Source organism: Pseudopipra pipra, chromosome Z (assembly GCF_036250125.1).
Source record: "Pseudopipra pipra isolate bDixPip1 chromosome Z, bDixPip1.hap1, whole genome shotgun sequence".
In the NCBI taxonomy this organism is placed as follows: domain Eukaryota; kingdom Metazoa; phylum Chordata; class Aves; order Passeriformes; family Pipridae; genus Pseudopipra; species Pseudopipra pipra.
This window is the reverse complement of record NC_087581.1, coordinates 32,216,413-32,242,761: the sequence shown is the minus strand read 5'-3', so window position 1 is coordinate 32,242,761 and position 26,349 is coordinate 32,216,413. Positions and strand designations below refer to the sequence as shown.

The 26,349-nt window shown below is 37.9% G+C and overlaps 1 protein-coding gene across 4 annotated transcripts in view; it reads left to right on the top strand.

Annotated features, from left to right (window-relative positions):
- BNC2 (basonuclin zinc finger protein 2) overlaps nucleotides 1-26,349 on the top strand; it is a 339,161-nt gene that overhangs the window by 202,981 nt on the left and 109,831 nt on the right. For all 4 annotated transcript variants that reach the window (XM_064641043.1, XM_064641042.1, XM_064641040.1 and 1 more), the window contains exons 3-4: nucleotides 5,407-5,509; nucleotides 21,664-21,899. In XM_064641043.1, the coding sequence (XP_064497113.1) occupies nucleotides 5,407-5,509; nucleotides 21,664-21,899 (339 nt within the window). The remainder of the gene's footprint in view (nucleotides 1-5,406; nucleotides 5,510-21,663; nucleotides 21,900-26,349) is intronic.

The following is a 26,349-nucleotide window of genomic DNA, read 5'->3' as shown; positions in this document are numbered from 1 at the left end:
CAAGTGTAGATCTCTATGTTTCTCATCAGCCTCTTACTCATTAACTTTGATTATTTTGATGTGGTGTCATGTCTCAAGACCAACTACTATATGGCTCTAAATTAGTCTCCCAATGACAGCGTTACTTACTTTCAGTAAAATATTGGTTCAAAATTAGGTATTGGGCATTTCCAATATAGAATAAAACTGTCTGACAATAGATAGAAAATGTTAATTTATCATACTGGTTTTTCTTAAAGTTGAGAGATAAGTTGCAAAAGTGCTTTTTGCTTTTACTTTTCCAAGTAAACTTGGAAACTTTTACTTTTCCGAGTAACCTTTGCTTTTACTTTTTACTTTTGCTTTTACTTCTTGTAATTTCATGCAAATATTTCATTTATTGATATAAACCACCAACACTTTTATTGTTTCTAAAATCATAAATTAGATCATTTTTTCTGTCAATTAAGCAGGGGAAGTTCTTGCCTGTATTACAAAAACGCATAGAACTTATGAATTGCCACATTATACAAAATCTAAATTTTAAGTATGTGTATGTGTATATGTGTGTGTATTTAAAACCCTTGGCATTCTTGTTAATTCATACATTTGTGCAAAGTGCATATGCACTTAAGAGTCTTACTGATTTTAATGCAGCTGTCAAGAACTGCACCAGTTGGCTGGTCTGCAGTCTTGCTGAAAAGATTTCGATGACCAGATCATCCTCAAGCTTCATGCTCCTGTATCTGGTAACAGTGGATTTAGATTGTGTGAGCTCTGTAGGATAAATGTATGGGCGATGCATTAGACAGGTAGATTGTACAGAGAGTGGGTATAGTTTACTCCATTATGTATTCAGATGCACAGTAATATATTATAGATGGTTGGATAGTGGACATTTCTTAAATATCTTTTTGTGCATGAAAAAGGTGAGGCAAGGACATGAAGAGTAAAGCTCTGTTAACACTGCCACTGCATAGAAGGATGTATCTGAGACTTCAGTAAGATGCTATTCAACCTCACAGGACTCTTGAGGTCTCATCACAAGTTATATTAAGAATTTTTATTGCAAAACTTACCCATCTCTCCAGAATATTTTATCATTTAAAACTCCCTTCATCTCTTGTAGTCACTGGTAAGAACTCCAGAGGAAGAATCTTATCTCTTTTTCACATATTCTCCTCCTTCTCCCACACTGTAATCCCTTTCATGGTAGGTTATTGCTTCTTATCCCTTGGAAGCTCTGCAAAATAGACAGATTGATTTTCCACCGCTGCTATAGGCTATTTCTATTAACACGTGAATAATATTTACTTTTTAGATATAATCAAATCACCCAAACAATGTTAAATGAATATCTTTGGTCTAGGGGAAACCCACAGACGTCAGGTCTAACATCTTTTAATGTTATCCATACAAACTTATGCATACATGTACTAGAAATCATGCTTTAATATTAGACAGAGTTCCCTTCTTTCTGTGTTATGCTTTACAGGAAGAAGATCTCAAAGAGATCAGCAGGATATTTCTGAATGTTTCAGTGTCAATTATAACATTTTAGGATTTTAGGAATCAGTGGTATAAACTATTTTAAATGATTCTACTGAAATCCAGTCTATTTCCTCCACGGGTCCTCATTATAATTTTGATAGAAATACAAGCAAAGTTATGTTAGGAACTCACTTGAAGGGGTGTATAAAAATGTCTGAGAACTCCTGTTAACTGAAGGCCATTGATGTGGTAAAACATAACAGCATGTCTCAAGAAGCTGTAGAAAACCATGTTTTGTTACATACTTAAGGATATGTAACCTGGAAGTTGTCATCTAAATACATGGTCGCCTACCAGCTAGTACAGGGGAGGCTGTATTTGCTTATTTTACCCTTCCTTTTACTAGGAAAAGTCATTGCTTTTTTTTCCTTTCCTTCTGTTCTCTCTGTCTTTCTTAGAGAAATTTCTAGGAAAACCTTAGTCATGGAAGATTTATGATTCTTTCCCTACAAATTAGTTTAATATGCAAAGTCCCATTGCATAAACTTTTTAGCAAAATCTCAGGAAGGCAGAATTACAGGGCATGACTTCCTGAATGCCTAGCTGTACTCTTTCAGAAGCACTTTCTGGCAAAAGTTTAATATTGCTGCACCCTTGGATTTTTATACCTACTCTTTAACAGATTTGAACAATGGTTACAATATTTAGGGGCTACAAACTCACCCAGGATCTTTTTCTTATCCAGACTTTCGACCCCACCCCTTTCAAATTAAGCAGTAACAGATGTCTGACCAACACACACTGCTATCTACAAGCACACCAGCTACTGTGTCTTAAAATTCTGCCACTGGAAAATGGAGATCTGCATTACAGCTTTGGATTCTTAGGTGAATCTATGCCACATTCACCTCCGGCTGCCATTCTGGGTCCTTCCTGGATCTCTTGCACAAGCTCTCACTGACTTGTATGCTCAAATGCTATTGAAAAACAGTAGAAAAACACTGTTAATAATTTGGATACATATCCTTGCAAAGCTCAGTTTTCATTTTGAAGGTCTTCAAGGGCAGTACTTTCTTTTGTGTTTAGTGAATGTTAGTGTTCCGTCCCTGCCAGACTACTTCTGGCATCTTGAATCTTTTCTTCACCCAGTTACATTGGCTTCATGTTGGATATTGTAGTGATCTGAGGTAGTTGCAATGATTCTGAACAAACTGAGTAAAACTGAGTGAAAAATTTATCTTTTAAATAAAGATTGAGATTTTTCAATAGCCGCTACTACTATAGAGTGCCTCAAAATTTATGTTGCATCTACCCTGGTAACACTTTACTATCATTGTGTCTCGTTGTTGTTTAGGGAATTGTAGGCATCAGGCTAAAAAGTAATTTGCCTAAGATCATGCCAGAACTTGAACTAGAATGAGTATCTCCAGTCCTAAATGAGCATCTTGCAGCTTGAGGGGTAATCCTCAAGACTCAGAAGTGTGCATGGGATTCTCTGTGGTGGAATGGGGAACTACTGAAACCAAATTACAACCTGGCATCCACACACATGCTGCAGAAAAAGCGGCCAAGTAAGGCCAGACAATATTTTGGCCTTGTTAATTATCTTTTGAGTTTCTCATGCCAATCTGTATTACTTTATAAAAGTAGCTCTTTTTGAAGACTTTTTGCATAGCTCTTTTTGAAGACTTTTCAGATTTAGTTACTTGGGGAAAAAGCTGACATTTTCACATTTCTGAAAAATTTGGATGAACTTTTTTTGCGATATAGAAGATAGAAATTATATTAATTAATTAATCTCCTTCAACACTTTACATCATCAATACTCTCTTTAACTTAGGAAAGAAGAAAAGAAACATGTAACCTAAACTTTTTTACCCCATCTTAAATCTATAACAGCTAAATGGATCATTTTTAAGGTGTGTAATAAAATTTACTCTTAGGCTGAAACATTGTATTTCAGGTTCAAGCTGAATCAAATTTTTACAGACAACCTGTTAGTCTCTAGGCCAAAAGTAGATAGGGTTGTAATGGAAATGCTGATGAGCCTTAATAAAGCAGCTCTACCAAATGTCAGAGTTTCATCTGCTACATGTACTACACTATATTACACCTCTTATACATACTGTAAGTGACAAGTGAACAAATCAAAATACCATCGAATACAACAAATATGTGTCACATAGGCACAGAGATCTAAAAAAGGTAGTGAATGTGAGAAAATCTTTTATGGTCAAATAAGAATACCATTTTTTAAGACCTCCTTCTTGCAGTACAATTAATTACTGAGTTCATTAATTAATGAACGTATTAGCAAAAGAACACCATTACTGACCAGTGGAGACCTGATATATTACTGAGTCAATAAACTATTGAACATGAAACAGGGCCTTTCAGGAGAATTTTTCCTCATAACCCACAAACACATATATTATTCTTGCATAGTCAGCACTTCTTTGGTACCCTTACATTTCATATTACTAATTCTTTTAATCAGGCATACATAGAGCAGTGTTTTATAACCTAGCTAATGAGTAATTGGACAGGTGACATTGGGGCTGAGGACCTGAAGTGTCAGGCATAATAGAGCAGGATTTTTTTTCCCCAGTAGGTTTGTAAAAGATTGTAAAAGAGCAATATTATAGGAGGGATAAAGGACTCTTGTACCCGAAATTTGTCAGAGAAATACAGATATTAAGTGTATCCCTGAACTACAAATGTCTTTAAATTGCTGTCTAGTGCAGATAAATAAGTAAAGAGATCAAACATTTAGAATAACTCTGAGCCTTTTTCATTGTCAGCAGCCAAGGAGTTTAGCTTGGGCAAGCTAATGCTGAATGTAATTTTTTAAAGGCAGTATAGTTAAGATAATTATTTTTTAGTATGGAAAAAGTGTGTGAATGTGCCTGTTAATTCCTTGGAAAAGGCAAGTGTCTTCATAATTCTTCAGGATCGCTGTGGCAATAGGTACCAAGCACCCTTCCTCCACCTTAGCCCCAAGTAATCATTGATTGCATCTAAATCTATAGAGATATCTTTTCCTGGCAGCTCTGGTAGTTACAGTAGATTGTTAATCTTTGAATGATCAGAATAAGCGTCCCCGTCTCAGAAATCTCCATGCAAATTACATCTAAATGCATGCCATAAATTTATTAGCAGCAGTTTGAAGTGCACAGGTCATCTTCTACACTATTTAAAAACATATGTCTGTTACATTATAAAGAGTCTCATTCAATTTATATTCACTTTTCTGTAGATGTAGCTAGCCCCTGCCAAAGTAAACCTGTGTAATTTTTGAAATAATTTTAAAAAGTAAGATGAGATATTAATAATGTGTATTATTTAAGCAAATTTGAGATCTCTGCATAGGACTGGAGTTTTAGAATTGCTACTCTGAAACAGAGAAATATATGTTTAACAAATGAGGAATGTTAGGAGCTAGAGGACTATGCCTAGATACTAGAGAAAATGATAAATGCAAAGGAAAGTTACAGAATGTTTTATGAACCAGTCCTATTCTTGTACCTTGATCACTTTATCCTGTTTTGGGAACCCATCAAATACGTGAATCCTTTCTGCAGCAGAGTTACTTCTTAGTTGAACCACATAAAGGAAACCTGAAAATAAGTTTGGGTACCACGGGAGAAGGGGAAACATATCTGTAGTTTTCCTGCAGAATCCTCGTACTACCACTTTTTTTTTCCCTAAAGGAAATAGAGCAATTCTTTTAAAGATTTTAGGAATGTATTCAAATCCATGGGACATACTAACATATGTTTTTGAACGAAAATTAATTTCTACTTAAAAGAAAGAGCAGTGTTTTGGATGTTAGAAAAATGGGTTTTGCTATGCAGTTCATATCCTTAGAGCCCTCACAAAAAATTTGTACTAGCAGGTAGAAATACATTAATATGTGTTTTTCGTTTCTTTTTCTAGGCTATTCGCTGTACACTGGTAAATTGCACATGTGAATGTTTTCAGCCAGGGAAGATTAACCTGAGAACCTGTGATCAGTGTAAACATGGCTGGGTGGCACATGGTAAGAAATGTCTGTTCCAGGTTTGTTTTTCTATTCTGTCTATCTTTACCAGTATCTCTAAATAGTAAGAACTGGAGTGATATAGACAGTAGTTATACCTATTTGTCTACACTTGCATGTGTGCACAGACTGGGTTTGTACATGCACGTGCTTTTTTTATGGCAATTTGTAGGATGAAAAAGTAATAGTCTGTTATTCTGGCAATAGCTTCAAGTACTTCTAGAGTGCAACAGCTTGTGTACAGCTCAAAAGAGTATTCTAGCCTTCAGGAAATAATGTAGTTCTAGCAGGGCTTAACAGAAAGGCAAGAAGTTCACAGTATGGTTGCACAGCAGAGTTTGTCTTACAAAGAGGCATCAACCAAAAAGTCACAGAGCCTAATGGAAGTTCAAACATACCAGTGTTAAACTTGCAGATCTCACGTTGGGATGAGTGTATTTTATATGGCTCCACGAAATTGTGCGTACATGATCTGTGAGTTGAACAGCTCACAGATTTAAGTTTAAGTAAATAAAGAAAGAAGGGATTAGAACGCCCAGATTCTATATAAAGGCATGAAAATTCCATTTTATTTATCCTTTCCTACTTTGTGTATTTTGTGGAGTTTTTTTTCTGGACAGTCATGATTAAACTAGCATGAGAGAAAGAGAGCTCTGTATACACCATTAGAAGGCAAATAAGGAGGATACTTAAAATGGTTTAATGAAAAAAAAATAGAAGGGCTGGGGGAGAAGGGGACAAAAAGATTGCTATGTTTGCAGAAGAAATTACTGTTGAAGTAATTTTTTTATCATGGTCTAGGCTATTGGCACCAAAGCAAGCAAGTCCTCATTCCCCACTTCTATCAGACATTAAGGCTTCTATTCTATGAATTTTATTTTATTTTGATTAGACCTTGAGTAGAAGGTACTTGATTCCCAGGCTGACATATGACAAGTGTGAATGCTCAACAAATTCAGCAGCACAGACTGACTTAGAATCTTTTAAAATCTCCATAGAAATGGAAAGGGAAGCAGGTACACAGCCTAATAATGCTTACAGCCTGCCTAGAACAGCACCAACCTGGTAGCTGGTTGCAGATTTATTATATACTAGATTATCTAAGGATATAACTAATATTTGCTCCCCTTATTTCCCAGAAAAATATCTTCAGTCACAGTATAACCAGGTTCACATTTCTTGGAAGAATTGCTAGACCTCACAGAATTTGTATAGTTCAGGCTTGCTTCAGGTTTTGTGTAGAATAAGCATCTGAGATTTTGCTGATCCACATATAGGGAAGCACTGTCTAGCTTTTTTGCAAGGTGTCCTCCTGTTGAGCAATAGAAATCGGGAGTCTAGCACTTAGATTCTGGCACCTGAGCATCTTGAGTTTTCATTTTAATTGGTACTTCTTACAAGAGTGCAGTCAGATTTTCCTGATAAATTCTTCCCTATGAGATGATTGAATTCAAAGTCAGAGTGTATGACAGTAATCTGAGATTACCACAGTGTGTATTATAGAAATGTCCCTGTTTACCAATCCAGAAAGTTTAAAGGTGAATGCTCCCATATCTGAGTGCTTAACATTCCAAATGGAAAACTTAATACAGCCATATATTATTAGAAAGTGTTTGGTTTTTTACTGTGCGGAGTGAATGATGCTCTGATTTTTTTTTATTTTTTTTTTTTTTTTAGTGTGCTTTGTGTACATTCATCTGGAGTATTTACATTTTATGGCAGAATGAGACAAGTCAGATTTCATATACATAAAGCACAGGTGTATAAATTACTTTCTGGATTTCAAAGTGACTGAATCAGATTACTCTTCAGAAATTGTTTTCTTAAAACCGTTAGCATGGTACTTTCAGAAGTTCTTCCTTGAATGCAAATAGTATTTCCTGCTGCTTTAATTAAAGGGTTTCCTTCTGATTTTTATTAATGAATTTCAGCTCAGCTCCTTGACACATGATGTAGTGCCTTACTGAATGTAATTATCAAAGAATGGGTGTTTCCAACAGTAAGTACTGTGCTTATTCAGTTCTGATACTGAATAGATCAAAAAATAGCTTGGAATGGCAGTCTTCTCATGATGCGCTTGACTCATCTGTGCAGAATTAACTCATGTTAAGAGGTGCCATTTAAAATGTTGGAATTCTTGGTTTGAGGAGGAAAGGGCATACATTCACTACTGTATTATTGTACTTAGCAGCTGCTCACCTGTTTTCTTCTTTCCTGTTTCCATTGTCTTTCTCATGTGTCCCTCGCTTACCTGAAATAAGCTGCACACATCTTGAAAAGAAAGGTTTCCTACAGGTTCAGTTTCATCTGTCTGGAGTTGCCAAAAGCAGGATAGTAAATATATGAACAGATACATTTGAGAAGTGCTTCTGTGCCAAGATAAATATTTCTGTTGACAAAAGTTCAGTTTATCAAGTTTTTGAGCCTTGTGTCATTGTGGTAATCAGTGTTCTTAAGGCCAAAGCCAAAAGCTGTGCAGAGCGTAGCAGCATTATCCAGTACTTATTAGACTTCAGGCAGGCAAGCAGATAAGGTGTCTTTCCTTCCTTTTTTTTTTTTTTTCAATGGTTAAGATACTTTGTATAGTCCATATGGTGGAAATAAAATCTTATTAAAATTTAGTTTTTTAAAGAGAATTTTTTTTAACCCAGGCAATTGGTATTTTGTGGCTTTTAAGCCATATGGGAGTAAGATGACTACAACACGTAGTCAAAGTTTTTTGGAAATAAAGAAAAAAGACCACTTTATTTGCTATGCGCTTCCTCTAGCAAAAGTATCTTAGCCTGTGAGGAAAGAAATTAGGCAAGTCTGCAGTAAAAAGATGTTGATTTCATTGACTCTGCATTTTGCCTTGTATGCATGTCATTGATATCAGAATAACAACTACCATACTGCTAGCAGAAATACTCTTATTATACCTTGTCCAACAGATCAAAAGACCCAATGCAGTATCAATGGGAAATACAGTCTACCCTCTCATAACTCTTTTGCTCTGAAAAGGTGTGCCAAGGCCACATATATCACAGTAGACTAAAGCTATTATTTCTGACATTCATTCTACTTATTTTAGTTTCAGTATCCCCACAAAAATACCCTCTCGCTGTATATTAGTATTACTAAATTTGTCTGAAATCATTGTCACTTTGTTTCAAAGAGAGTCAGAAAATTAGAAATACCACTTTTCTGTCTTACCCTGAAAAAGGTCACTGATAAAACTCAGCAACAGCATGTTTTTCAGATGTTTTGGTACACTGTGCATACCTGGAGTAGCTGAATTTTACGCTGTTCAATCTACCTTAGGAAATTAAGTATCCTGTGAACATTGTGCTGTTTCCCTTCTTTTTTTTTTTTTCCCCCTCTCTCAGAGAAAGCTGATCCTTAGTCCTCTAGGGGTCTCGGATGTCTTTTCGTCTGCACTGTGCCAATCAGTACAGCTCAGGGATAGGGTATTTATTCAGGTAAGTTTTAGTACCTCTTAGAGGTATGACGAGGCCACATACAGCCCCATCCAAGACTGGGCCAGGCCTTCTCTCTGGTAGCTTTGAGATAAAGTTCCTTTCAGTTTTAATGAAGAAGACATTAACTGGTAGATTTTGGCACATACGGCACATCCATTACTTTTTTTTTCCAGACTAAAAGCTGCCATACAGTGAATACACATGCCGTGTGAGTTACACCTTGTGAAGGAAGTTTTCTGCTGCTAATATTTATTTAATGCATGTACTAGATTGCTGTAAATGAGACTAAGAATGAAAACAACAGCCTCTACTAGAAAATGGAAAATGTCATAAAGTCAGATGCTTGACATGACTGTGACTTCTTCATTCAGAATGGTTGAGTTTTCTGAATTTCCACATGGTAGGTCATGAAGCTGTCAGGTAAAAGAAACATGAATTGAGAACAAAAGAAAGGAATGACAGGTAGAAATAAGAAGAGAAACAGAAGAATGCTGTGGAAATTTTAGTAATGCCATCTCTCTTATCTTGAAGTTTCTGAAAGGACTTGGTTCATGAAGAAGGTTTATATTTTAAATGTGAACTGTGTGGAAATGAGACAAGAATGAAGATGAGTGCTATGTTGAAATAAAATTTAGCTGAGTTCCTACATTTGTCTCAGTCCAAAGCTGTTAAGTGAAAGAAATCCAGGTTTGCAAAGTCAGAGATAATCCCTAACAAAATAAAACAAAATAATCTTTAGAGTCTCTCTAAATGTTGACAAAACTGCCATGTTGTTATTTTCTTAAAAATGGAGATTTTTATGAAGAGAGTAAATTAAAAAATAAAGAGAGAAATTTAATCCTATGATTATAGTTGAGTAGTAAAATAATCAGGTTATTTCTGTATTGTTCCTTTGGATATAAAAAAATAGTCACAATTTGTCATATCAAACACACTTGTTTCCTTCCATTCAATCTATTTAATTAGTTGAAATGCTTTAAAATTACTTGAGAAAATCATGAGAACATGTTTCTTCCTCTTTTTTTTTTTTAGTTATGTAGAGATTTTTAGCAAAGTAATTCTCAACAGTTCATTGATAATGAAAGCTAGCTTTTCATGACTTTTAAAGTAAAACTCTTTTAGATCTAGTCTGGCTTGTCCTGTCTTTTACTGACAAAATCATTTTAATCCATCTGTTACAACTTTCTTTTGACCCTGAAGGCTGAGGCATATTTTTCATTACTAAGTTGCTTCCAGGAACCTTACAAGATTAACATTCATTACTGGTAAACACTTTTTTAAGTGCCCATCTTCTGCTTATGCTGTTCCTTTTTGATTCTCTTCAGCAGGATTTCCCAAAGCAGCCAATGCAGCACAGAGAAAATGCACTCTGTTATCTTGTGGGTACTCTGATCCAGTACTTATTTTTAAAGTCTGCCATATTCTTAGGAATGGTGTGATGTAGTGTTTGCTTTGGGTTACTCTGATATGACCTTTAATGCAAGTCATGCTGAGATAAAAGCAAATCCAGGTATTAGGGCATTCAAGACAAATAATACTGTTCGAAAGGTTTATGAGACAGAAGTGACAGAAAAAAAATAATGCTTAGATGCCCCGAGATCAAATAAGATGCCTTCCTTTTCCATCCTTGTATTCAGATGATACTTACATAACCATATGGTCAAGGGTTTAACTCTCATGTAAATTTGGCATCCTCTGGTGTTGAGTAATCTTTTCCCTGGAAGTAAACCACAGTCTCTAACTTACATGTGTTCACACTCATACCTCCTTCGATTTCCCTGGGGATCTGTTCAAATTAAAATGTTTTCTTCTCTTCTTCCCTGCCACTGCCAGCGCACGTTAATCAGTCAGGAAGAGGTTAGACCTTTCCCACTCTCCCCAACTTTCTTGGCTTACAGTCCTGGGTTTGAATATGCCAATGTCCTTCAGACATGGTCAGGTGGGATTATACCTGACCAGCCATTAAGCATGCAGCTGAGGACCACTCCAGTGCCCTGTAAGCCCTGAAGAGACCATGACCCATTCAGAAGCATAGTGTCTGTTTCTCCTGGGATGAGTTATATTCACATCTCAAAGTGAAATCCTTTCACATTGTGAACATTTTATTGTATGAAAAACTTTTAATTTAGTAATCGCATTTTTTGGTCTCACAGAATTGGCATTTTTACCATCAGATACTAATTTGTGACTCTGAAATACACTTTTTAAACTATAATTGCCATTGTTTGGCTATAAAACAAAGGTTTAGACTAAAGACATTTAAAAAGTGCAAGATATTGTTATTTTGGTGCCCATTATTATTGAATTTGCATTTTACAGAGAAGGCTTGATCTCATTTAGTACACCCAATACAATAGGATAAAATTCTAGGACATGTCTTGGATAATGATACCTTACCCTTTCTACTTGAGGAAGAAAACCAGTAAGAAACTTGCTATGTGCAAGATGGAGCAAAGGCAATAAAAACAAAGACTTTAAATTAGCACTTGGAATTCCTCTTTCCAGTCACAGTAGAGGCTGCTTTTTGGAAAGATAGTCAGTGAAACCCATGATTTTGCCCCCTTAATGGTGGTGATAAGAAAGTCATTACCATGCCATAGCTTCAGATGGGAGCAAAAGAGTGTCTGGTGTTCACTACTTGATTCCCAGATGAGCAGGATAAATTCTGTGGGACTTGGGAGTGCAAATCACCAACAGATTTGTGGGGAAGTAGTGGTGAACTTCTGTGACATGCATCCACTCCAGGATGTTTAGTTGACAGTACCTGCTTGCTTGTCTCTTTTAACACCTACACTGCTGCACATGAATTGCTGTGTTGTGCTAACCACTTTATCATTTTATTGCACTTTATTACATCATAAATTTTTATATCTTCTTAACAATCCTAAAAGAAGCTTAATTGTTTATAGGAACATCTTAATTAACTAGAGTTCTCTAGGTTAAGCAGAACGCAAATTGAAAGAGCTCTAAGCGAAACAATCCCTACCCATATATTTTATAAGGTTAAAATGGGATTTGACTTCAAGAATAAAAAATTCATGCTGCTTTCAGATGTTCAAAGTAACAATCATATCATGAGTAACTTTACCTCAGCTTTCTGTTTTGCAAATCTGAAATTGAACAAAAAAACCCTTTTTTTTTTTTTTATCTACAAGGAGGAATTTCAATTTGAGCTATAGCATTATGAGGAAACTTGCCCCAGATTAATTTAGCAGACAGTAGTGTTCCCATTTCCATCTGGATTTTGGAAGGAGAAAAGATAATACAAGAAATGTGTAACATGAGTCTCAGAGACTTTTCTAATTGTCAATTTTTCTGAAGTGTATTTAACAGGAGATTTGTGAAATGGTCACAGTACCTGAATTGGGATGGGAAAGGTGGATGAATGGTAGGACTAGTTTTATGAACCAGTCTTCACAGGGTCTGAACATCTTCAGCTGTGAGCAACCTTAAGACAACGAGTTTTCCTGGAAAAACTGAGATGGCTTAACATGTGTGGGAGAGAGTTTCATAGGCTTGAACCAGAGTTACATCCTGAACAGAAACACCACCATGGTCTTAGCTTGCCTTTGTGAAATACATGTGCCACACCATACTCCATTCAAACAGAATGATGTTAAGAGGTGGGCAGTGCCTGTTGCATTTTCATTGCAGCTTTCAAGGATGCATTAAAGGTAGAATAGGCTGCCTGGAGAAGTGGTGGAATTTCCCCCCCTTTAAATACTAAAGACATCTTGGCAGGACAAAAAAATAACCTAATCCGAGGCCCTGCTTTCATTAGAAGCATGCACCAGACAATCTGCAGAAATCCCTTCCAACCTAGAATTTCTGTGAATCACAGTTAATGGAGTTGAGGTGCATTAGGATTAAGATGGAAATCCTCCAAATCCAGACCACAATCCAAGACTCCCAAATATGCTTATGTCTCACTGTGTATAATATGTCAACCAGATGATTTTAGGACCATTAAACCTTATCTCACCATTATTAATGGAGAGAATAGTTTTAAGGTGTTAATGGCTGATAGAAAGGGGACATTTGGCTTTGGAGACAAGAGACAAAGTTCAAAGATGAATGACTAGTCAAAGTGTATGAGATTATTTATTTGGCAGCTTCCATTACAGATTCTAGATTTCAATAATGACACTGTTAATCTATGTCAAAGAGCAGCGATAGTGGGCCTGCCCAACAAAAACGGTCTGAGCCAGAACACATGAGCACAGTTCCTTGAGGTCTAACCATGGTAAACTAAACTAGATACTCATAGATGTCCACTAGCAATCTCTGGCATGCAGGGGAATATAATAAGGGTCCATCCAGGTCCATCCATCCATCAAGGGTCCATCCAGGAGCTTCAATCAGGAATGAAAGAAGGTGGGGCTAGAGAGTAGGACCAGTAACATGGTTCTGAGGGTAATCTAGAAGACGGGTCTATAGCCAGGCACACCTACAGTGTAGCTGAGGTGGGAAATGAAGGTCCAGGCCTGAGCTTTAGTAGTGGTTCTGGACTCATGGCCTCAGAATCCAGGGTGGAAATCTCCAGAGAGGATTGTTGGCACAATAGAGATCAGTTGGAGCACTAAAGACTGTGACACCACGGACTGATCCATAGTGCTGTCTGTAGCAGAGGTAACAGTGGATACCAGCAGCTGTGGGGTTGGGATGCTTGCAAGATTAATCTACATGTTTTTCTCCATCAGAGTAATCATCTGGATAATCATGCTGAGTCCTCTTTTACGTAGGCATAAATGCACACACTGACAAAGTGGAACACAAGGTCCAAATCTCACAGAAGAGGCTCTGTCTCATCTTCCCTACCATGGTCCCCACAGTCAGGTGTTGTCCTTCCTGCAGTCTGCCTATGCAGGAAGTTTCTAGTAGCCCAGATATTTTTCTGAGAACTTGGGATGAAGGTCCTTTACAGCTTGTTCCTTTGAAAGCATTAGCTGTGAACAAGAAAGAGGGAGAAAAAGCCTACCATTTTATTTTTATAATTAGTTTAGAAAGCCAGTTCTGAATCAAAGACATGCTCTTGAGGTACCCCTACATAAAGTTAAGTCTAACCTTAATTTTTAGGAGAAAACATTTTGGGTTTTTTTTGTTCATATTTTCCACTATCGAAGAAAAAGGAGTTAGTATAGAAAGAAAACGAAAGAAAACACCTGTTTGACTTGCAGGGATTGGCCAGGGAGGCTGTTTTCCTGACAGGCCAAAAGGAACCAGCAAAGGGCCCCTTTAAAAAAAAAAAAGGACTTTTTATTTTTTCCCCCCATTTCATGTAAGCATTGGCAGAAACTCTGACAAGCAGTTCTTCATATTTTATTATGTTCTTGTCTGGCAGAATCTCTGTCAGGCAAAAACCTTGTCAGCAGAAAACCTGTCGTAGGATCAGAGGAGACAAAAACAGGTGTCACAGAGGCAGTCAAAACTGGGGGAAAAAAAGATTAGGCTAAAGAGAGAAAGGCAGACAATTACAATAATGCTATTGCTTTTATCTTATAGATGTGTGTTATTATCTCGGGGTGCTGAGTGCGCAATTGCCTCAAAGAAAAGTAGACAGAAGACAAGGGGAAACTTGATAGTTATTAACTGAAGAGGCAGTGTGTCAAAGCTGGAAAGGGTTCAAAGTTTTGCAAAGGGATAAAAAAATTGCAGGCAGCAAGCGATGTCTGTGAACAAACTGTGGTTCTGCTGTTGGCTACATAAACCTAGTAGCATTCTAAATGTTTCAACTTGGAATCAGATCATAGATAGAAAAATTAATGAAAGTTTTCATTCAGTCTTTTTTAAATAACATTTATTTTGTGTACATGCAACTGAAGTGCTGGGTTGGTTTTTTTTGATCTGTTATAAAAATGTTGTTAGAGCATGAGGCATGGTGAGGCATGAAGACATACCAGTTTAGTTGCCGTGTTGTTTGGGTTTGCAACACCTATTATCAACACATGTTTAATTTTAAAATGCTATTAAGTATCCTTTTACTAAGTGTGAACATCTGTACATGCAAGCTGTAAATTAGAAGATCACATATGTGATCTCTGTCAGAGACTAAATGCGTTTGGCAAGTGATTTCCATTATTAGCTTTTAAATACAATAAAAGGCATAATGAAAAGTTGTTTTTGCCTATGAATCAGAATTTGCTTTACTTACTCTCCTTCCATGATCTTTTGAAATCCACAGAGCTTCAGTAAGCATTGCTCTGCTATATGGATTAAATTGTGAAAGCAACGAAGACAGAAGTAAAATGGAGATCAGCAAGGGATGCCATGTTGTAGCTGAAATTTATACTGAGACTGATTCAGGATGTTCACCCTCTCTTATAAATGTTAATGTCCCCTGCTCTCAGTGCTTGCACTGGGAGTGGGATAATTTCTTACACAATGAAAATATTTGAGCTGTTCAGTAGACACAAATTTTCTTGTCTTTAGTCACCTTCTAAGCATAATATTGTTGAGGAGCAATTTTTTCCACCTTCAAAATGCACTGCATTACACCATGTTGAAGGTGGTATTAAGTCTGCATCCTGAGGATGCAGAGGTGGCTTAGGCCACCTCTTATGACTGCAGTAGTTTGTCTGTCCCTCCAGCATTTCAGTCATTCCTAAGCTACCTTCTGTTCTTGAAAGGATTTAGTGCTTTTTTTTTTACTGCAATTGATGGAAAAAAAGAAAATCTTGAACTCTTAAAATGTGAAGCTGTTCATGTTTGCTACTAAAATCAACAGCAAACTACAGTGCTCAGCACTGTCACTCTTTTACCATACTTGATGCACTATTGTTGCAACCGTATTATGGAATCATTTTATGTTGGTATTGTATATTTAATCTGTTTTCCAATTTCAGTTTCTCTTGCTTCAAAAAGTGGCCCAGTTATTTAGATTTCAAAAATGTCTCTATTATTGTCTAGACACAAACTACATATGATTCTTTTTTCATTTTCCTCCTCTTGAATGAATCTAGTAAGCACAGAAAGATGATGATGTTTTGTATCATTGTGTGTATGCGTGTATATACTCCAATAGTATTCCTCTTTGGTAAGTTAGGGAACTGGCTAGGGAGTATGCAGGAAAATCTATAGTGGTTATATTGTGCAGCCCAAATTTAAAACTGAAATGGAATGAGATCCATAATGACCCATTGCAACCTATAGACTCTTCTCTGTGGTTTTCTGAGATACACTGCCAGGTAAATAAGCTGAAAGAAAGCGTTTCACTAGACCTTTTCATCCCTCTCTAGAATAATACAATTTTTATCCAGGATCAGGAAGTTAGCAAGAGATATGTGTGTTTACAACTCCAGTTGCTTAAAACTAGGATATTTAATTCCTGTTCCGTAAAGGCAAAATGTCGTGCTTTTATGCTTTTATTGTAGTTATTCAAAAAATAATACAAGACCTCCAAAGTACAAAATTCATCACTGCGTATTTGTATTTCTTTTACTTGACAAAAGCGGAATCTGCTCAGAGGCATGGCTTTTAATTTGATTGACTTTTTTTCACTGCACATTGGGAAGGAAGGGGTCTAAGGGCAATGAGTAAATGTGCAGAACTGAGCCTATGAACTGGACACAGTATAGATGAAACGAAAAATGTTGTCTTTGTTTTCTGTCTTTTGATGAATTGAAGAAGCACTTAGCCTTATTTTAATGTATCCTTTGTACTTAATTTCCTTTGAATTACACAGAGTCCCAAAACTCCAGTAAAAAAATATAATTGATGGAGTAGATTTCCCCTTCCCATTTTACTACATTAAAAAAAAAAAATCAAACTACAAATGGAACATAAAAGTTTATTCGTTGATTTTTTACAAATAGGTATAAAGATTTTTTTACTGGAATTTTGCATAATAAGAATACTTCAGGCTGTGAAGTATGTGAAGATCTTCAGAATGTGAAGATTGATATTGAAATAACTTCAAAGTTCTCTTTACAATTCAGATTATACTGAGCAGATTCTCTCTAAAATCTTGGGGATTTTGTTTACTATTCCAGAAGGTAAAGAGTTAATAGGCCAACATGGGAACGTTCAGGCTCGACATTAGGAAGCATTTATTTACAAAGAGGGTGGTCAAACCACAGGCTTCCTAGAGAGGTGGTCGATGCCCCAAGACTCTCCCTTCTTAAGAGGCATTTGGAAAATGCCTCTTAATATGCTTTAAATGATGAGCAGCCCTGCAGTGGTCAGGCAGTTGGGCTAGGTAATCATTACAGGTCCCTTCCAACTGAAATATTCTAAATTATTATGGTGCATACTTGATACAGGAAAAACATTGTTGAAAGGTCCCTAATTCCTGTACTAATTATCCAGTTGGTAATTTTTGGGTGTTGAAGGCAGTCTTCTGTCATGCCTTCTACTTTTTTATAATCCTTTTTGGCCTCCCTTTTTTTAGTGGTACAAATTTCTGAAACAAGTACTTGAAATTTGGAATTCACCACAGAAATATTACTCGAGTGAATGTTGTCAGAGTAAAGCACAAGGGTCTTTTGAGACCATTCCATGAAAATCTTAAATGCTCAGCAAGTACGTGATTTTAAGATCCCGTAGATCTCTTCTTCCTGTATCAGAGAACACCTTTCCACTTACATTGAATTAAAGAATATCAGACTATCAAGACAGTGCTAAGATTAAACAGGGCTGTTAAGAAAAGGAATCTTTCTTAGTTCAAGCACATAACTGATCCCATCATAGTCGCATTTTTGGAAAAGATTGTGCAGGTTACAACCAAAACGTCACAAACATGTTAAGACTTTTATATGTGAACTTTTGATCCCACTGAAACTGTACAAAATCTGAGTAATACCTCATGTTGCACCTGGAATGGACTTTTAATGTGTGCTTTATGATGTTCAGTCACTGATAACTTCTTAATAATGACACATCTGTTTATGTTATTTTCCAGGTATAATAAAACACATTCTTTTATATAGCATATTTAATCTTGAAGCCTCTTAAGCATTTAAGAAGTCATACGCTGCTGCAGATACTGTTGAATGTATTCACTTGTGAAACAGGGCATTGTTCATTAGTTCTAAACAAATAGTTTAGAACAGAATATGATGAGGAATGCATTATCCACATGAACTCATGTGAGCAATTCAGGACAGCAGAATACAACTATCTACTCTGAGATTTGGCAAGAATCAGAAAGCTAATACTCTTATAGGAAAAACAATGAGAAAGGTCTTTTTTTATGTCTTACCTGAAAAAGTATCTGTCTATCAACATGAATGACCTCTTGAATACACCTAGAACACTGACATTAGTTCACTAAGGGTACCAGAGGAGTGATCAAATTCTCCTTAGCATTGTCTTTTAAAGAAACAAGAAAATTTTTATAAATTACAAATTGGAGTGAAAATTTTCATTTTCATGACAAGTTGAAGGGGTATGAGTAGTCAATGGTTTGAAAGAATTTCAGATTCTTATGATTCTATTGTTTCTCATATGAACACAACTGTGTATCCTTTAATTTCTTTTCATTTACAACCTTTTCTTTTCCATGTAATGTGAGGTCTGTCTTTAGCTTGCAAATGTTCTTATGCACTCATGCAATAATATATGTTTTGCTGTGTTATAAATTACACATTTCAGTGCACATCCTGACTTCTACTTCAAAAGGATAAACTTCATTGCTTATTTGTTTATTACATAATATACAGAATAAGGCCACAAATCAAAGTTGGAGATAATTTCACTGTCATTTGGAATGTTATTCTAACATGATACTAATTTTTATTCATGCATGTGTTTTCAGAATCAGATATCTATAGATAATACTACTTGAAAACAAATATTGCAGTTGAATGGACCAGTACAGGTTATCTTGTAGAAATTTCTGTCCACTGGTCAGATATTGTGCTTAGTAATCTGAAGGACCTTTTTTATTTCTTTTCTACTTCTATTCCATCTCAGGCTTTCCAAAGCTATTATCTTCAGAGTGGTCACACTATGTGAAGTGAGTATATGTCCACAGAGTTTTGTAATCTCATTCTAGCTATTAGTTTTGTAATCCACCCAATAGCCTTTAGATAAAGATGTCCTTTAGTCATTCTGACTTAGATCACAGTGGAATAATGACCTTAAATCTTCAGCAAGACAAGTCTTCTTTGGGCATAGTACTATGTGGGCATAGTATTTACTGTTAAGTAGAGAGAAACAACAACAAATATTAGATATATTAGAAATATAGTATGATGCAGTGATTACAAAGCACTGAGTATTCAGAAAATATCTGTTCATGTCTTGGCTCTGGTCTGAATTTGTCTAAACTTGGAGAAGCCAGTTAACATCTTTGGACACTATTCTCATTCTGTAAGATTGAAGGTGGAAAGTTCAGGGTGATCCAGATCCACTCAATAATTTCGGTAGTCTGGTAGAAGGTGTTATATCTATTAGAAAACAATTAATTTTTTTTACTCCTTCCAAAGGGTTGTGCTGTCCCCCAGGTACACATACATACATATCAACACACATACAGCACAACCTGCGAAGTGACAAAATCAATTTTCTCGGCTTTTCTTACTGAGAACTTTGAGGACACATCTGGTATGGTATAAGCATAAAAACCACCTTAGAAAAATATCAAATCCCATTCATTAGACTTTGTAAATAAATCATCCCACATCATGAAGCCTATATAGCCAAAGTACTCCAGAAGAAGAGCTTTTGGAAGAAAAAAATCTCAGCCTTCATATTCTTCAGTATAAATGTCCTATGGAGACACACAGGACTACAATCCCTAGCCTTGCCAATTCATTATCTTGTTTGAATGTTAAATTAATATTAAAGCTATTTATTCAAAGTTGACTTAGCCACTAGAATAGGAAAGATTAGAAAAATCAGTTGCAAGAAATGAAGTATGAGGAAATCAGAACTCTTTGACAATGTAGTCCTTGGAGTAAATGTGTTGAATGAAGCCAGCGAGTAAATGATAAGGGCCTTTGTGCTCTATATGTACAAAAGCAATTTATCAAGAGTACATGAACTCTCTAGTGACTATAAACCAAGAAGAAACCGAAGTACAAGAGAAGTCCCTATAAGATTATTTTAAATGCTCAGAAATTTTTCTTTAAAAAGCAGTAAGTATTTTAGGTGCTGCAACATAGTCCATAAAATAGAAATAAAATTAAATTTGAACACTGGTAGTCAGTAAAATGTGTGATGTCATATGCAGTTCCTTCTTACATAACTTCACGAGAGCATAACTACCTTCATCCTGCAAACTTCCCTTTGCTTTATCTCTAAATTTGTGTGAGGTGAAAAAACTAACCAGCTGTAGTAGTGAATTCCTGATGGAATTTATGGTACATCAGGGCATTTACTTTTAACATGTTTAAAAATGGGGGTTTAGGGTGTATCTTTTCTTTTTTTCCTCTAGAGATTAAGTATCAAACCTTTAACAGTCTCAGTCAATTCTGGATAGCCTCAGTCTTGGTCATCAGTTAATCATAAATTTCTCTTGAACTATGAGTATTGTAGTCTCTGAGTCTCAGCTGAGCAAATTCCTTTTGCCATAGGAATTAAAAATTATTTGTGACCTTTGGAAACTAGTCCTGTTTTGGACTGCATCTGTGGAAGTCCTGTTTTGGACTGCACCGTTAGTGATGAGTGGGGTCATTGATGAGGAGTGATGAGTCAGGGGTCCATATTGGGGAAATTATGTTTAATATCTTCATCAATAACATGGTGAGAATATCAGCAAATATGCACAAGACACCAAGCTGAGTGGTGTGGCTGATACACCTGAAGGACAGTATGCCAACCAGAGGGACCTGGACAAACTTGAGGAGGTGGTTCCATGGGAACTTCATGAAGTTCAGCAAAGCCAAGTGCAAGGTCCTGTACCTGGGTTGGGGCACTCCCAGGCATGAGTACAGACTGCGAGATGAACTCACTGAGAGCAGCCCTTCAGAGAAGGACTCAGGGTACCTGAATGGATAAAAAGCTGGTCATGAGCCAGCAATGTGCATTTGCAGCCCAGAAAGCTGACCTTATCCTGGGCTGTATCAAAAGAAGCATGGCCAGCAGGATATGGTAGGTGATTCTGCCCCTTCATTCTGTTCTGCTGAGACCTCACTAGAGTACTGCATCCATCTGGGGTCCCCAGACATGGACCTTTTGGAGCGAGTCCAGAGGAGGGACACTAAGATGATCAGAGGGATGGAGCACCTCTCCTGTGAGAAAAGGCTGAGGGAGTTGAGGTTCTTCAGCCTGGGGAAGAGTTGAAAAGAAACTTGGGCATGGCTCCAGGGTCACCTTATTGCAGCCTTTCAGTACTGAAAGGAGGCCTACAAAAAGCTGGAGAGGGACTTCTGACAAGGACATGAAGCTGAAAGAGAGTAGATTTAGATAAGATATAAAGGAGAAATTTTTTACCATGAGGCTGATGAGGCACTGGAACAGGTTGTCCAATGGGGTTGTAGATGCCCCATCCATGGAAATATTCGAGATCGGTTTGGACAGGGCTTTGAGCAACCTGGTCTAGTTGATGATGTCCCTGCCTATGGCAGAGGGTTTGGACTAGATGATCTTTAAAGCTCCCTTCCAACCCAAACCATTCTGTGATTCTGTGAATCATCCAGGTGATATTTCTTTGAAAAATAAGTGCATCTGCCAAATATGATATGTATACATGACGCTTTGGGGTTGTTTTCTTGTCTTTTCTTTACTCTTTACTTATACTTGACCCTTTTCTTTCAGCCTTGGACAAACTTAGTACTCAGCATCTCTACCACCCAACCCAAGTGGAGATTGTGCAGTCCAATGTTGTGTTTGACATCAGCAGCTTGATGCTCTACGGCACTCAGGCTGTCCCTGTGAGACTGAAGATACTGCTTGATCGACTTTTCAGTGTACTGAAGCAAGAGGAGGTGTTGCATATTCTACATGGCTTAGGCTGGACACTTCGAGACTATGTTCGAGGCTACATTCTTCAGGTAGGAAATAAAGCAAAGCATGTTTCCAAACCCAGTTAACTGATTTTTTTGGTTGTTGTTGTATGGATGTAGTGATGTTGTGCCCAAAGAGGTACAAGGAAATGTAGTAAATTCAGTCTGGCATGTTTAAGACTAATGATGGTGTTGGCAAAATAAAAGACTCAGTTTTTCCTAAGCTGAAAAAATACAGGTTCCTTTATACCATAGTATTTATTTGTACTTGCTTATGCTTATTGTAGGAAATATCTTGAATACTGCAGATACTGAGCTTAGCTATCTGCAAGCATGATTTGCTCATCAAAGGCAATTGACAAAGTTTCAAGGGCTACTGTTTTGACTTATGAAACTGAGATACAAGTCAATAGCTCCTTCATCTTTTCTTTCCTTCTTTAGAAAGACATAAGGTATGGAAGAAAAGAGGTTGTGATCATGATAGTATTGGAAAGTATCTGTACAGTGTAATGTATAAGCAGAAAAATCCTGTTTATAAGGCCATGTTAGAAAGGAAGCTTTAAATAAAGTGTTACATGCAGATTGGTTGAAATAGATAAACAAACAAAACATAAAATAAGTAAACAAAAACTTGGATGGACTTGCTTTAAGAATATGGTCATAAATATATATGGGTGCTTATCTGAAGAATTTCATTGTCTTTTGGGTTCCAAAGTGATTTATTACATTTTGTAAGACTATTTCTGATTAATAATCTAATACTACACACTTCTGAATTCTCTTAATTGCTACTGACTTTGTGGGAGCTCTGCATCATGTAGAAGTCATCCAGTTATTGAAGTGGACATGCTTGAAAAACTTTGAAAATTTTAGTTTCTGATTTATTTCTTTATTTTCTTAGGAAATAGTAGTGTGCTTGGCACTTCATAGAAAATATGGGATTCTTTATTCCTGATCTGTGAAATTCTGTCTCTTCAGTTTGTGTCTTTTGTGTGAAAGAAGTAAATTAGCTTTATGTGATTCTGTGGAAGTCTTTGCATTCTGTGCTCATATTCTTAAATGCTCTATACCCAGATTTTCACAGAAAAGTGCGCTAAATTGTAGAACAGTTCTAGAAAAAGAGAACTAAAAAGAGAACTACTTTAATAATGAGATCTTGTTATTCTTGGTAGGATATATACTGAATGGAGTTCTTTAACTGTTTTAGGATTCTCTCAGGTGTCTGTTTTGTAAAAGTTAATGGTTACACGTGTTCAAATACAACAGGATCCTTTTTTTCCATTACCAGTCTAAAATTTACATGCAAGTATGCATCCATGGTACTCATACAGTTGATATTTATGTATATATGATAGAAATATTTGTTTATGTGTATTTATAGATATTAGGTATATATAATGAAGATAGATTTATGAGAGATATCTACAGAAATACGTACTGTAATGGCATTACATACATATTGCATCGTATTTTAGATTTCTAGATTCTGAATGCTACTGATCAAGAGGGATGAAGAAATATGATTTGCAAAGGAATACATGGAAAAACCCCACATCATATCTAAGAGATAACATTAGAAATCTGCTGTTTACTAAATGTGATTAATAGTTAGGCGTAATTATATATTTGCAAGGGCAATAGAACTCTAGCCCATAAGTTGTCAGGGCTGATCAGGAGGGCTTTAAACTAGGTTTGAAGGGGGAAGAGGTTGAAACCAGGCTATCCAGAAATGACCCTGAGGGTGGAAAGCCAGAGTTAGAAGTGAAATCAGCAGCCCAGCTGAAGTGCATGTACACCAATGCACACAGCATGGGTAACAAACAAGAGGAGCTGGAAGCCATCGTGCAGCGGGAAAGCTGTGCTGTAGTCACCATCACAGAAACGTGGTGGGATGACTCACATGACTGGAGTGCTGCCATGGGTGGCTATGAGCTCTTCAGAAGGGACAGGCAAGGTAGGAGAGGTGGAGGGGTGGCTCTATATGTGACTCTCTTAGCTCTGTAGAACTTGAAGTCAGTAATGATAAGTTGAGTGTCTGTGGATCAGAATCAGGGGAAGACCAACAACGCTGGTATCCTGGTGGGAGTCTGTTACAGACCACCCAACCAGGATGATGAGGGTGATGAATTATTCTACAAGCAGCTGGCAGATGTCTCAAAATTGCCAGCCCTTGTTCTTGTGGATGACTTTAACCTGATGGATGTCTGCTGGAAACTCAACACAGCAGAGAAGAGGCAGTCCAGGAGATTCCTAGAGTGTACAGAGGATAATTTCCCGCTCCGGCTGGTAAATGAGCCTACCAGGGATGGGGCCCCACTAGACCTGCTGTTCACAAACAGAGAGGGGCTGGTGGGAGATGTGGTGGTTGGAGGCCATCTGGGGCCTTTCAGTGACCATGAAATGATAAAAGTTTCAATACTCAGGAATGCAAGGAGGACCATCAATAAAACCTCTATGCTGGACTTCTGGAGGGCAGATTTTGGCCTATTCAGAAGACTGGTTCAGAGGGTACCTGGGGAAACAGCCCCTGAAAACAAAGGGGTCCAGGAGGGATGGACATGCTTCAAGGAGGAAGTCTTGAACGTGCAGGAGCAGGCTGTCTCAATGTGCTGAAAGGCAAGCTGGCAGGGAAGACGACTGGTCTGGCTGAACAGAGAGATTTTGAAGGAAATTGGGGGAAAAAAGAGAGCTTACTGGCTATGGCTACTCAAGAAGAGTTTAGGAATATATTTAGTTCACGTAGAAAGAAAATTAGAGAGACAAAGGCACAATTTGAACTCAATCTAGCCACATCTGTTAGCCACAAGAAGTGCTTCTACAAATACAGTAGCAAAACGAGGGGCAAGGAAAACCTCCACTCTTTGTTGGACATGGGGGGGGAACATAAGTACCTCAGCCTTTTCCTCATCTTTGGTGACTAACATCTTCTTTGCCTTAGTTTTCGGCAGTAAGACACATTGTCCTCAGGACAATTGGCCTCTAGAGATGGTAGACAGAGACAGGAAGCCGAATAGCCCCTCTGTAATTCAGGAGGGAACAGTTAGCAACTTGCTAAGCCACTTGGATCCTCACAAGTCTATGGGACCAGGTGGCATCCATCCTAGGGTGATGAGGAAGCTGGCGGAAGAGCTCGCCAAGCCACTCTCCATCATTTACCAGCAGTCCTGGCTCACTGGGGAGGTCCCAGAGGATTGGAAGTTGGCGAATGTCACACTGATCCACAAAAAGGGCCAGAAGGAGGACCCAGAAAACTACAGGCCTGTCAGCCTGACCCCAGTGCCTGACAAGGATATGGAGCAGATCATCCTAAGTGCAATCACACAACACCTACAGGATGGACAAGGGATCAGACCCAGCCAGCGTGGACTTAGAAGGGGCAGGTTCTGTCTGACCAACCTGATCTCCTTTTGTGATCAGCTGACTCACCTGGTGGATGAGGGAAAGGCTGTGGACGTGGTCTATCTGGACTTCAGCAAAGCCTTTGACACCATCTCCCACAGCATTCTTCTGAAAAAACTGGCAGTCCACAGCTTGGACAGGAGCACTCTGTGCTGGGTTAGGAACTGGCTGGAGGGCTGGGTCCAGAGAGTGGTGGTGAACGGGGCTGCATCCAGTTGGCAGCTGGTCACAAGTAGTGTCCCCCTGGGGATCAGTGTTGGGACCAGTTCTATTTAATATCTTTACTGATGATCTGGATGAGGGGACTGAGTCCACCATTAGCAAATTTGCAGATGACACCAAGCTGGGGAGCATGTTGATCTGCTGGAAGGCAGGAGAGCTCTGCAGAGGGACCTGGACAAGCTGGAGAGATGGTCTGATTCCAATGGGATGAGGTTCAACAAGGCCAAGTGCCGGGTCCTGCACTTTGGCCACAATAACCCCATGCAGCATACAGGCTGGGCACAGAGTGGCTGGAGAGCAGCCAGACAGAAAGGGACCTGGGAGTTTGGATTGACAAGAAGCTGAACATGAGCCAGCAGTGTGCCCGGGTGGCCAAGAAGGCCAATGGCATTCTGACCTGGATCAGGAACCGTGTGACCAACAGGACCATGGAAGTGATTCTTCCCCTGTACTCAGCGCTGGTGAGGCCACACCTGAAGTACTGTGTCCTGTTCTAGGCCCCTCAGTTCAGGGAGGATATTGAGGTGCTGGAGCAGATCCAGAGAAAAGCAATGAGGCTGGTGAAGGGACTCGAGCACAAGTCCTGTGAGGAGAGGCTGAGGGAGCTGGGGTTGTTTAGCCTGGAGAAGAGGAGGCTCAGGGGAGACCCCATCTCTACAGCTCCCTGAAAGGAGGTCGTAGCTTGGTGAGTGTCGGTCTCTTCTCCTAGGCAGCCAGCAGTAGGACAAGAGGACATGATTTTAAGCTGTGCCTTGGGAGGTTTAGGTTGGATATTAGGAAGAAATTTTTTACAGAGGGAGTAATCAGACATTGGAACAAGCTTCCCAGGGAGGTGGTGGATTCACCATCCCTGGAGATTTTTAAGATGAGAGTGAAT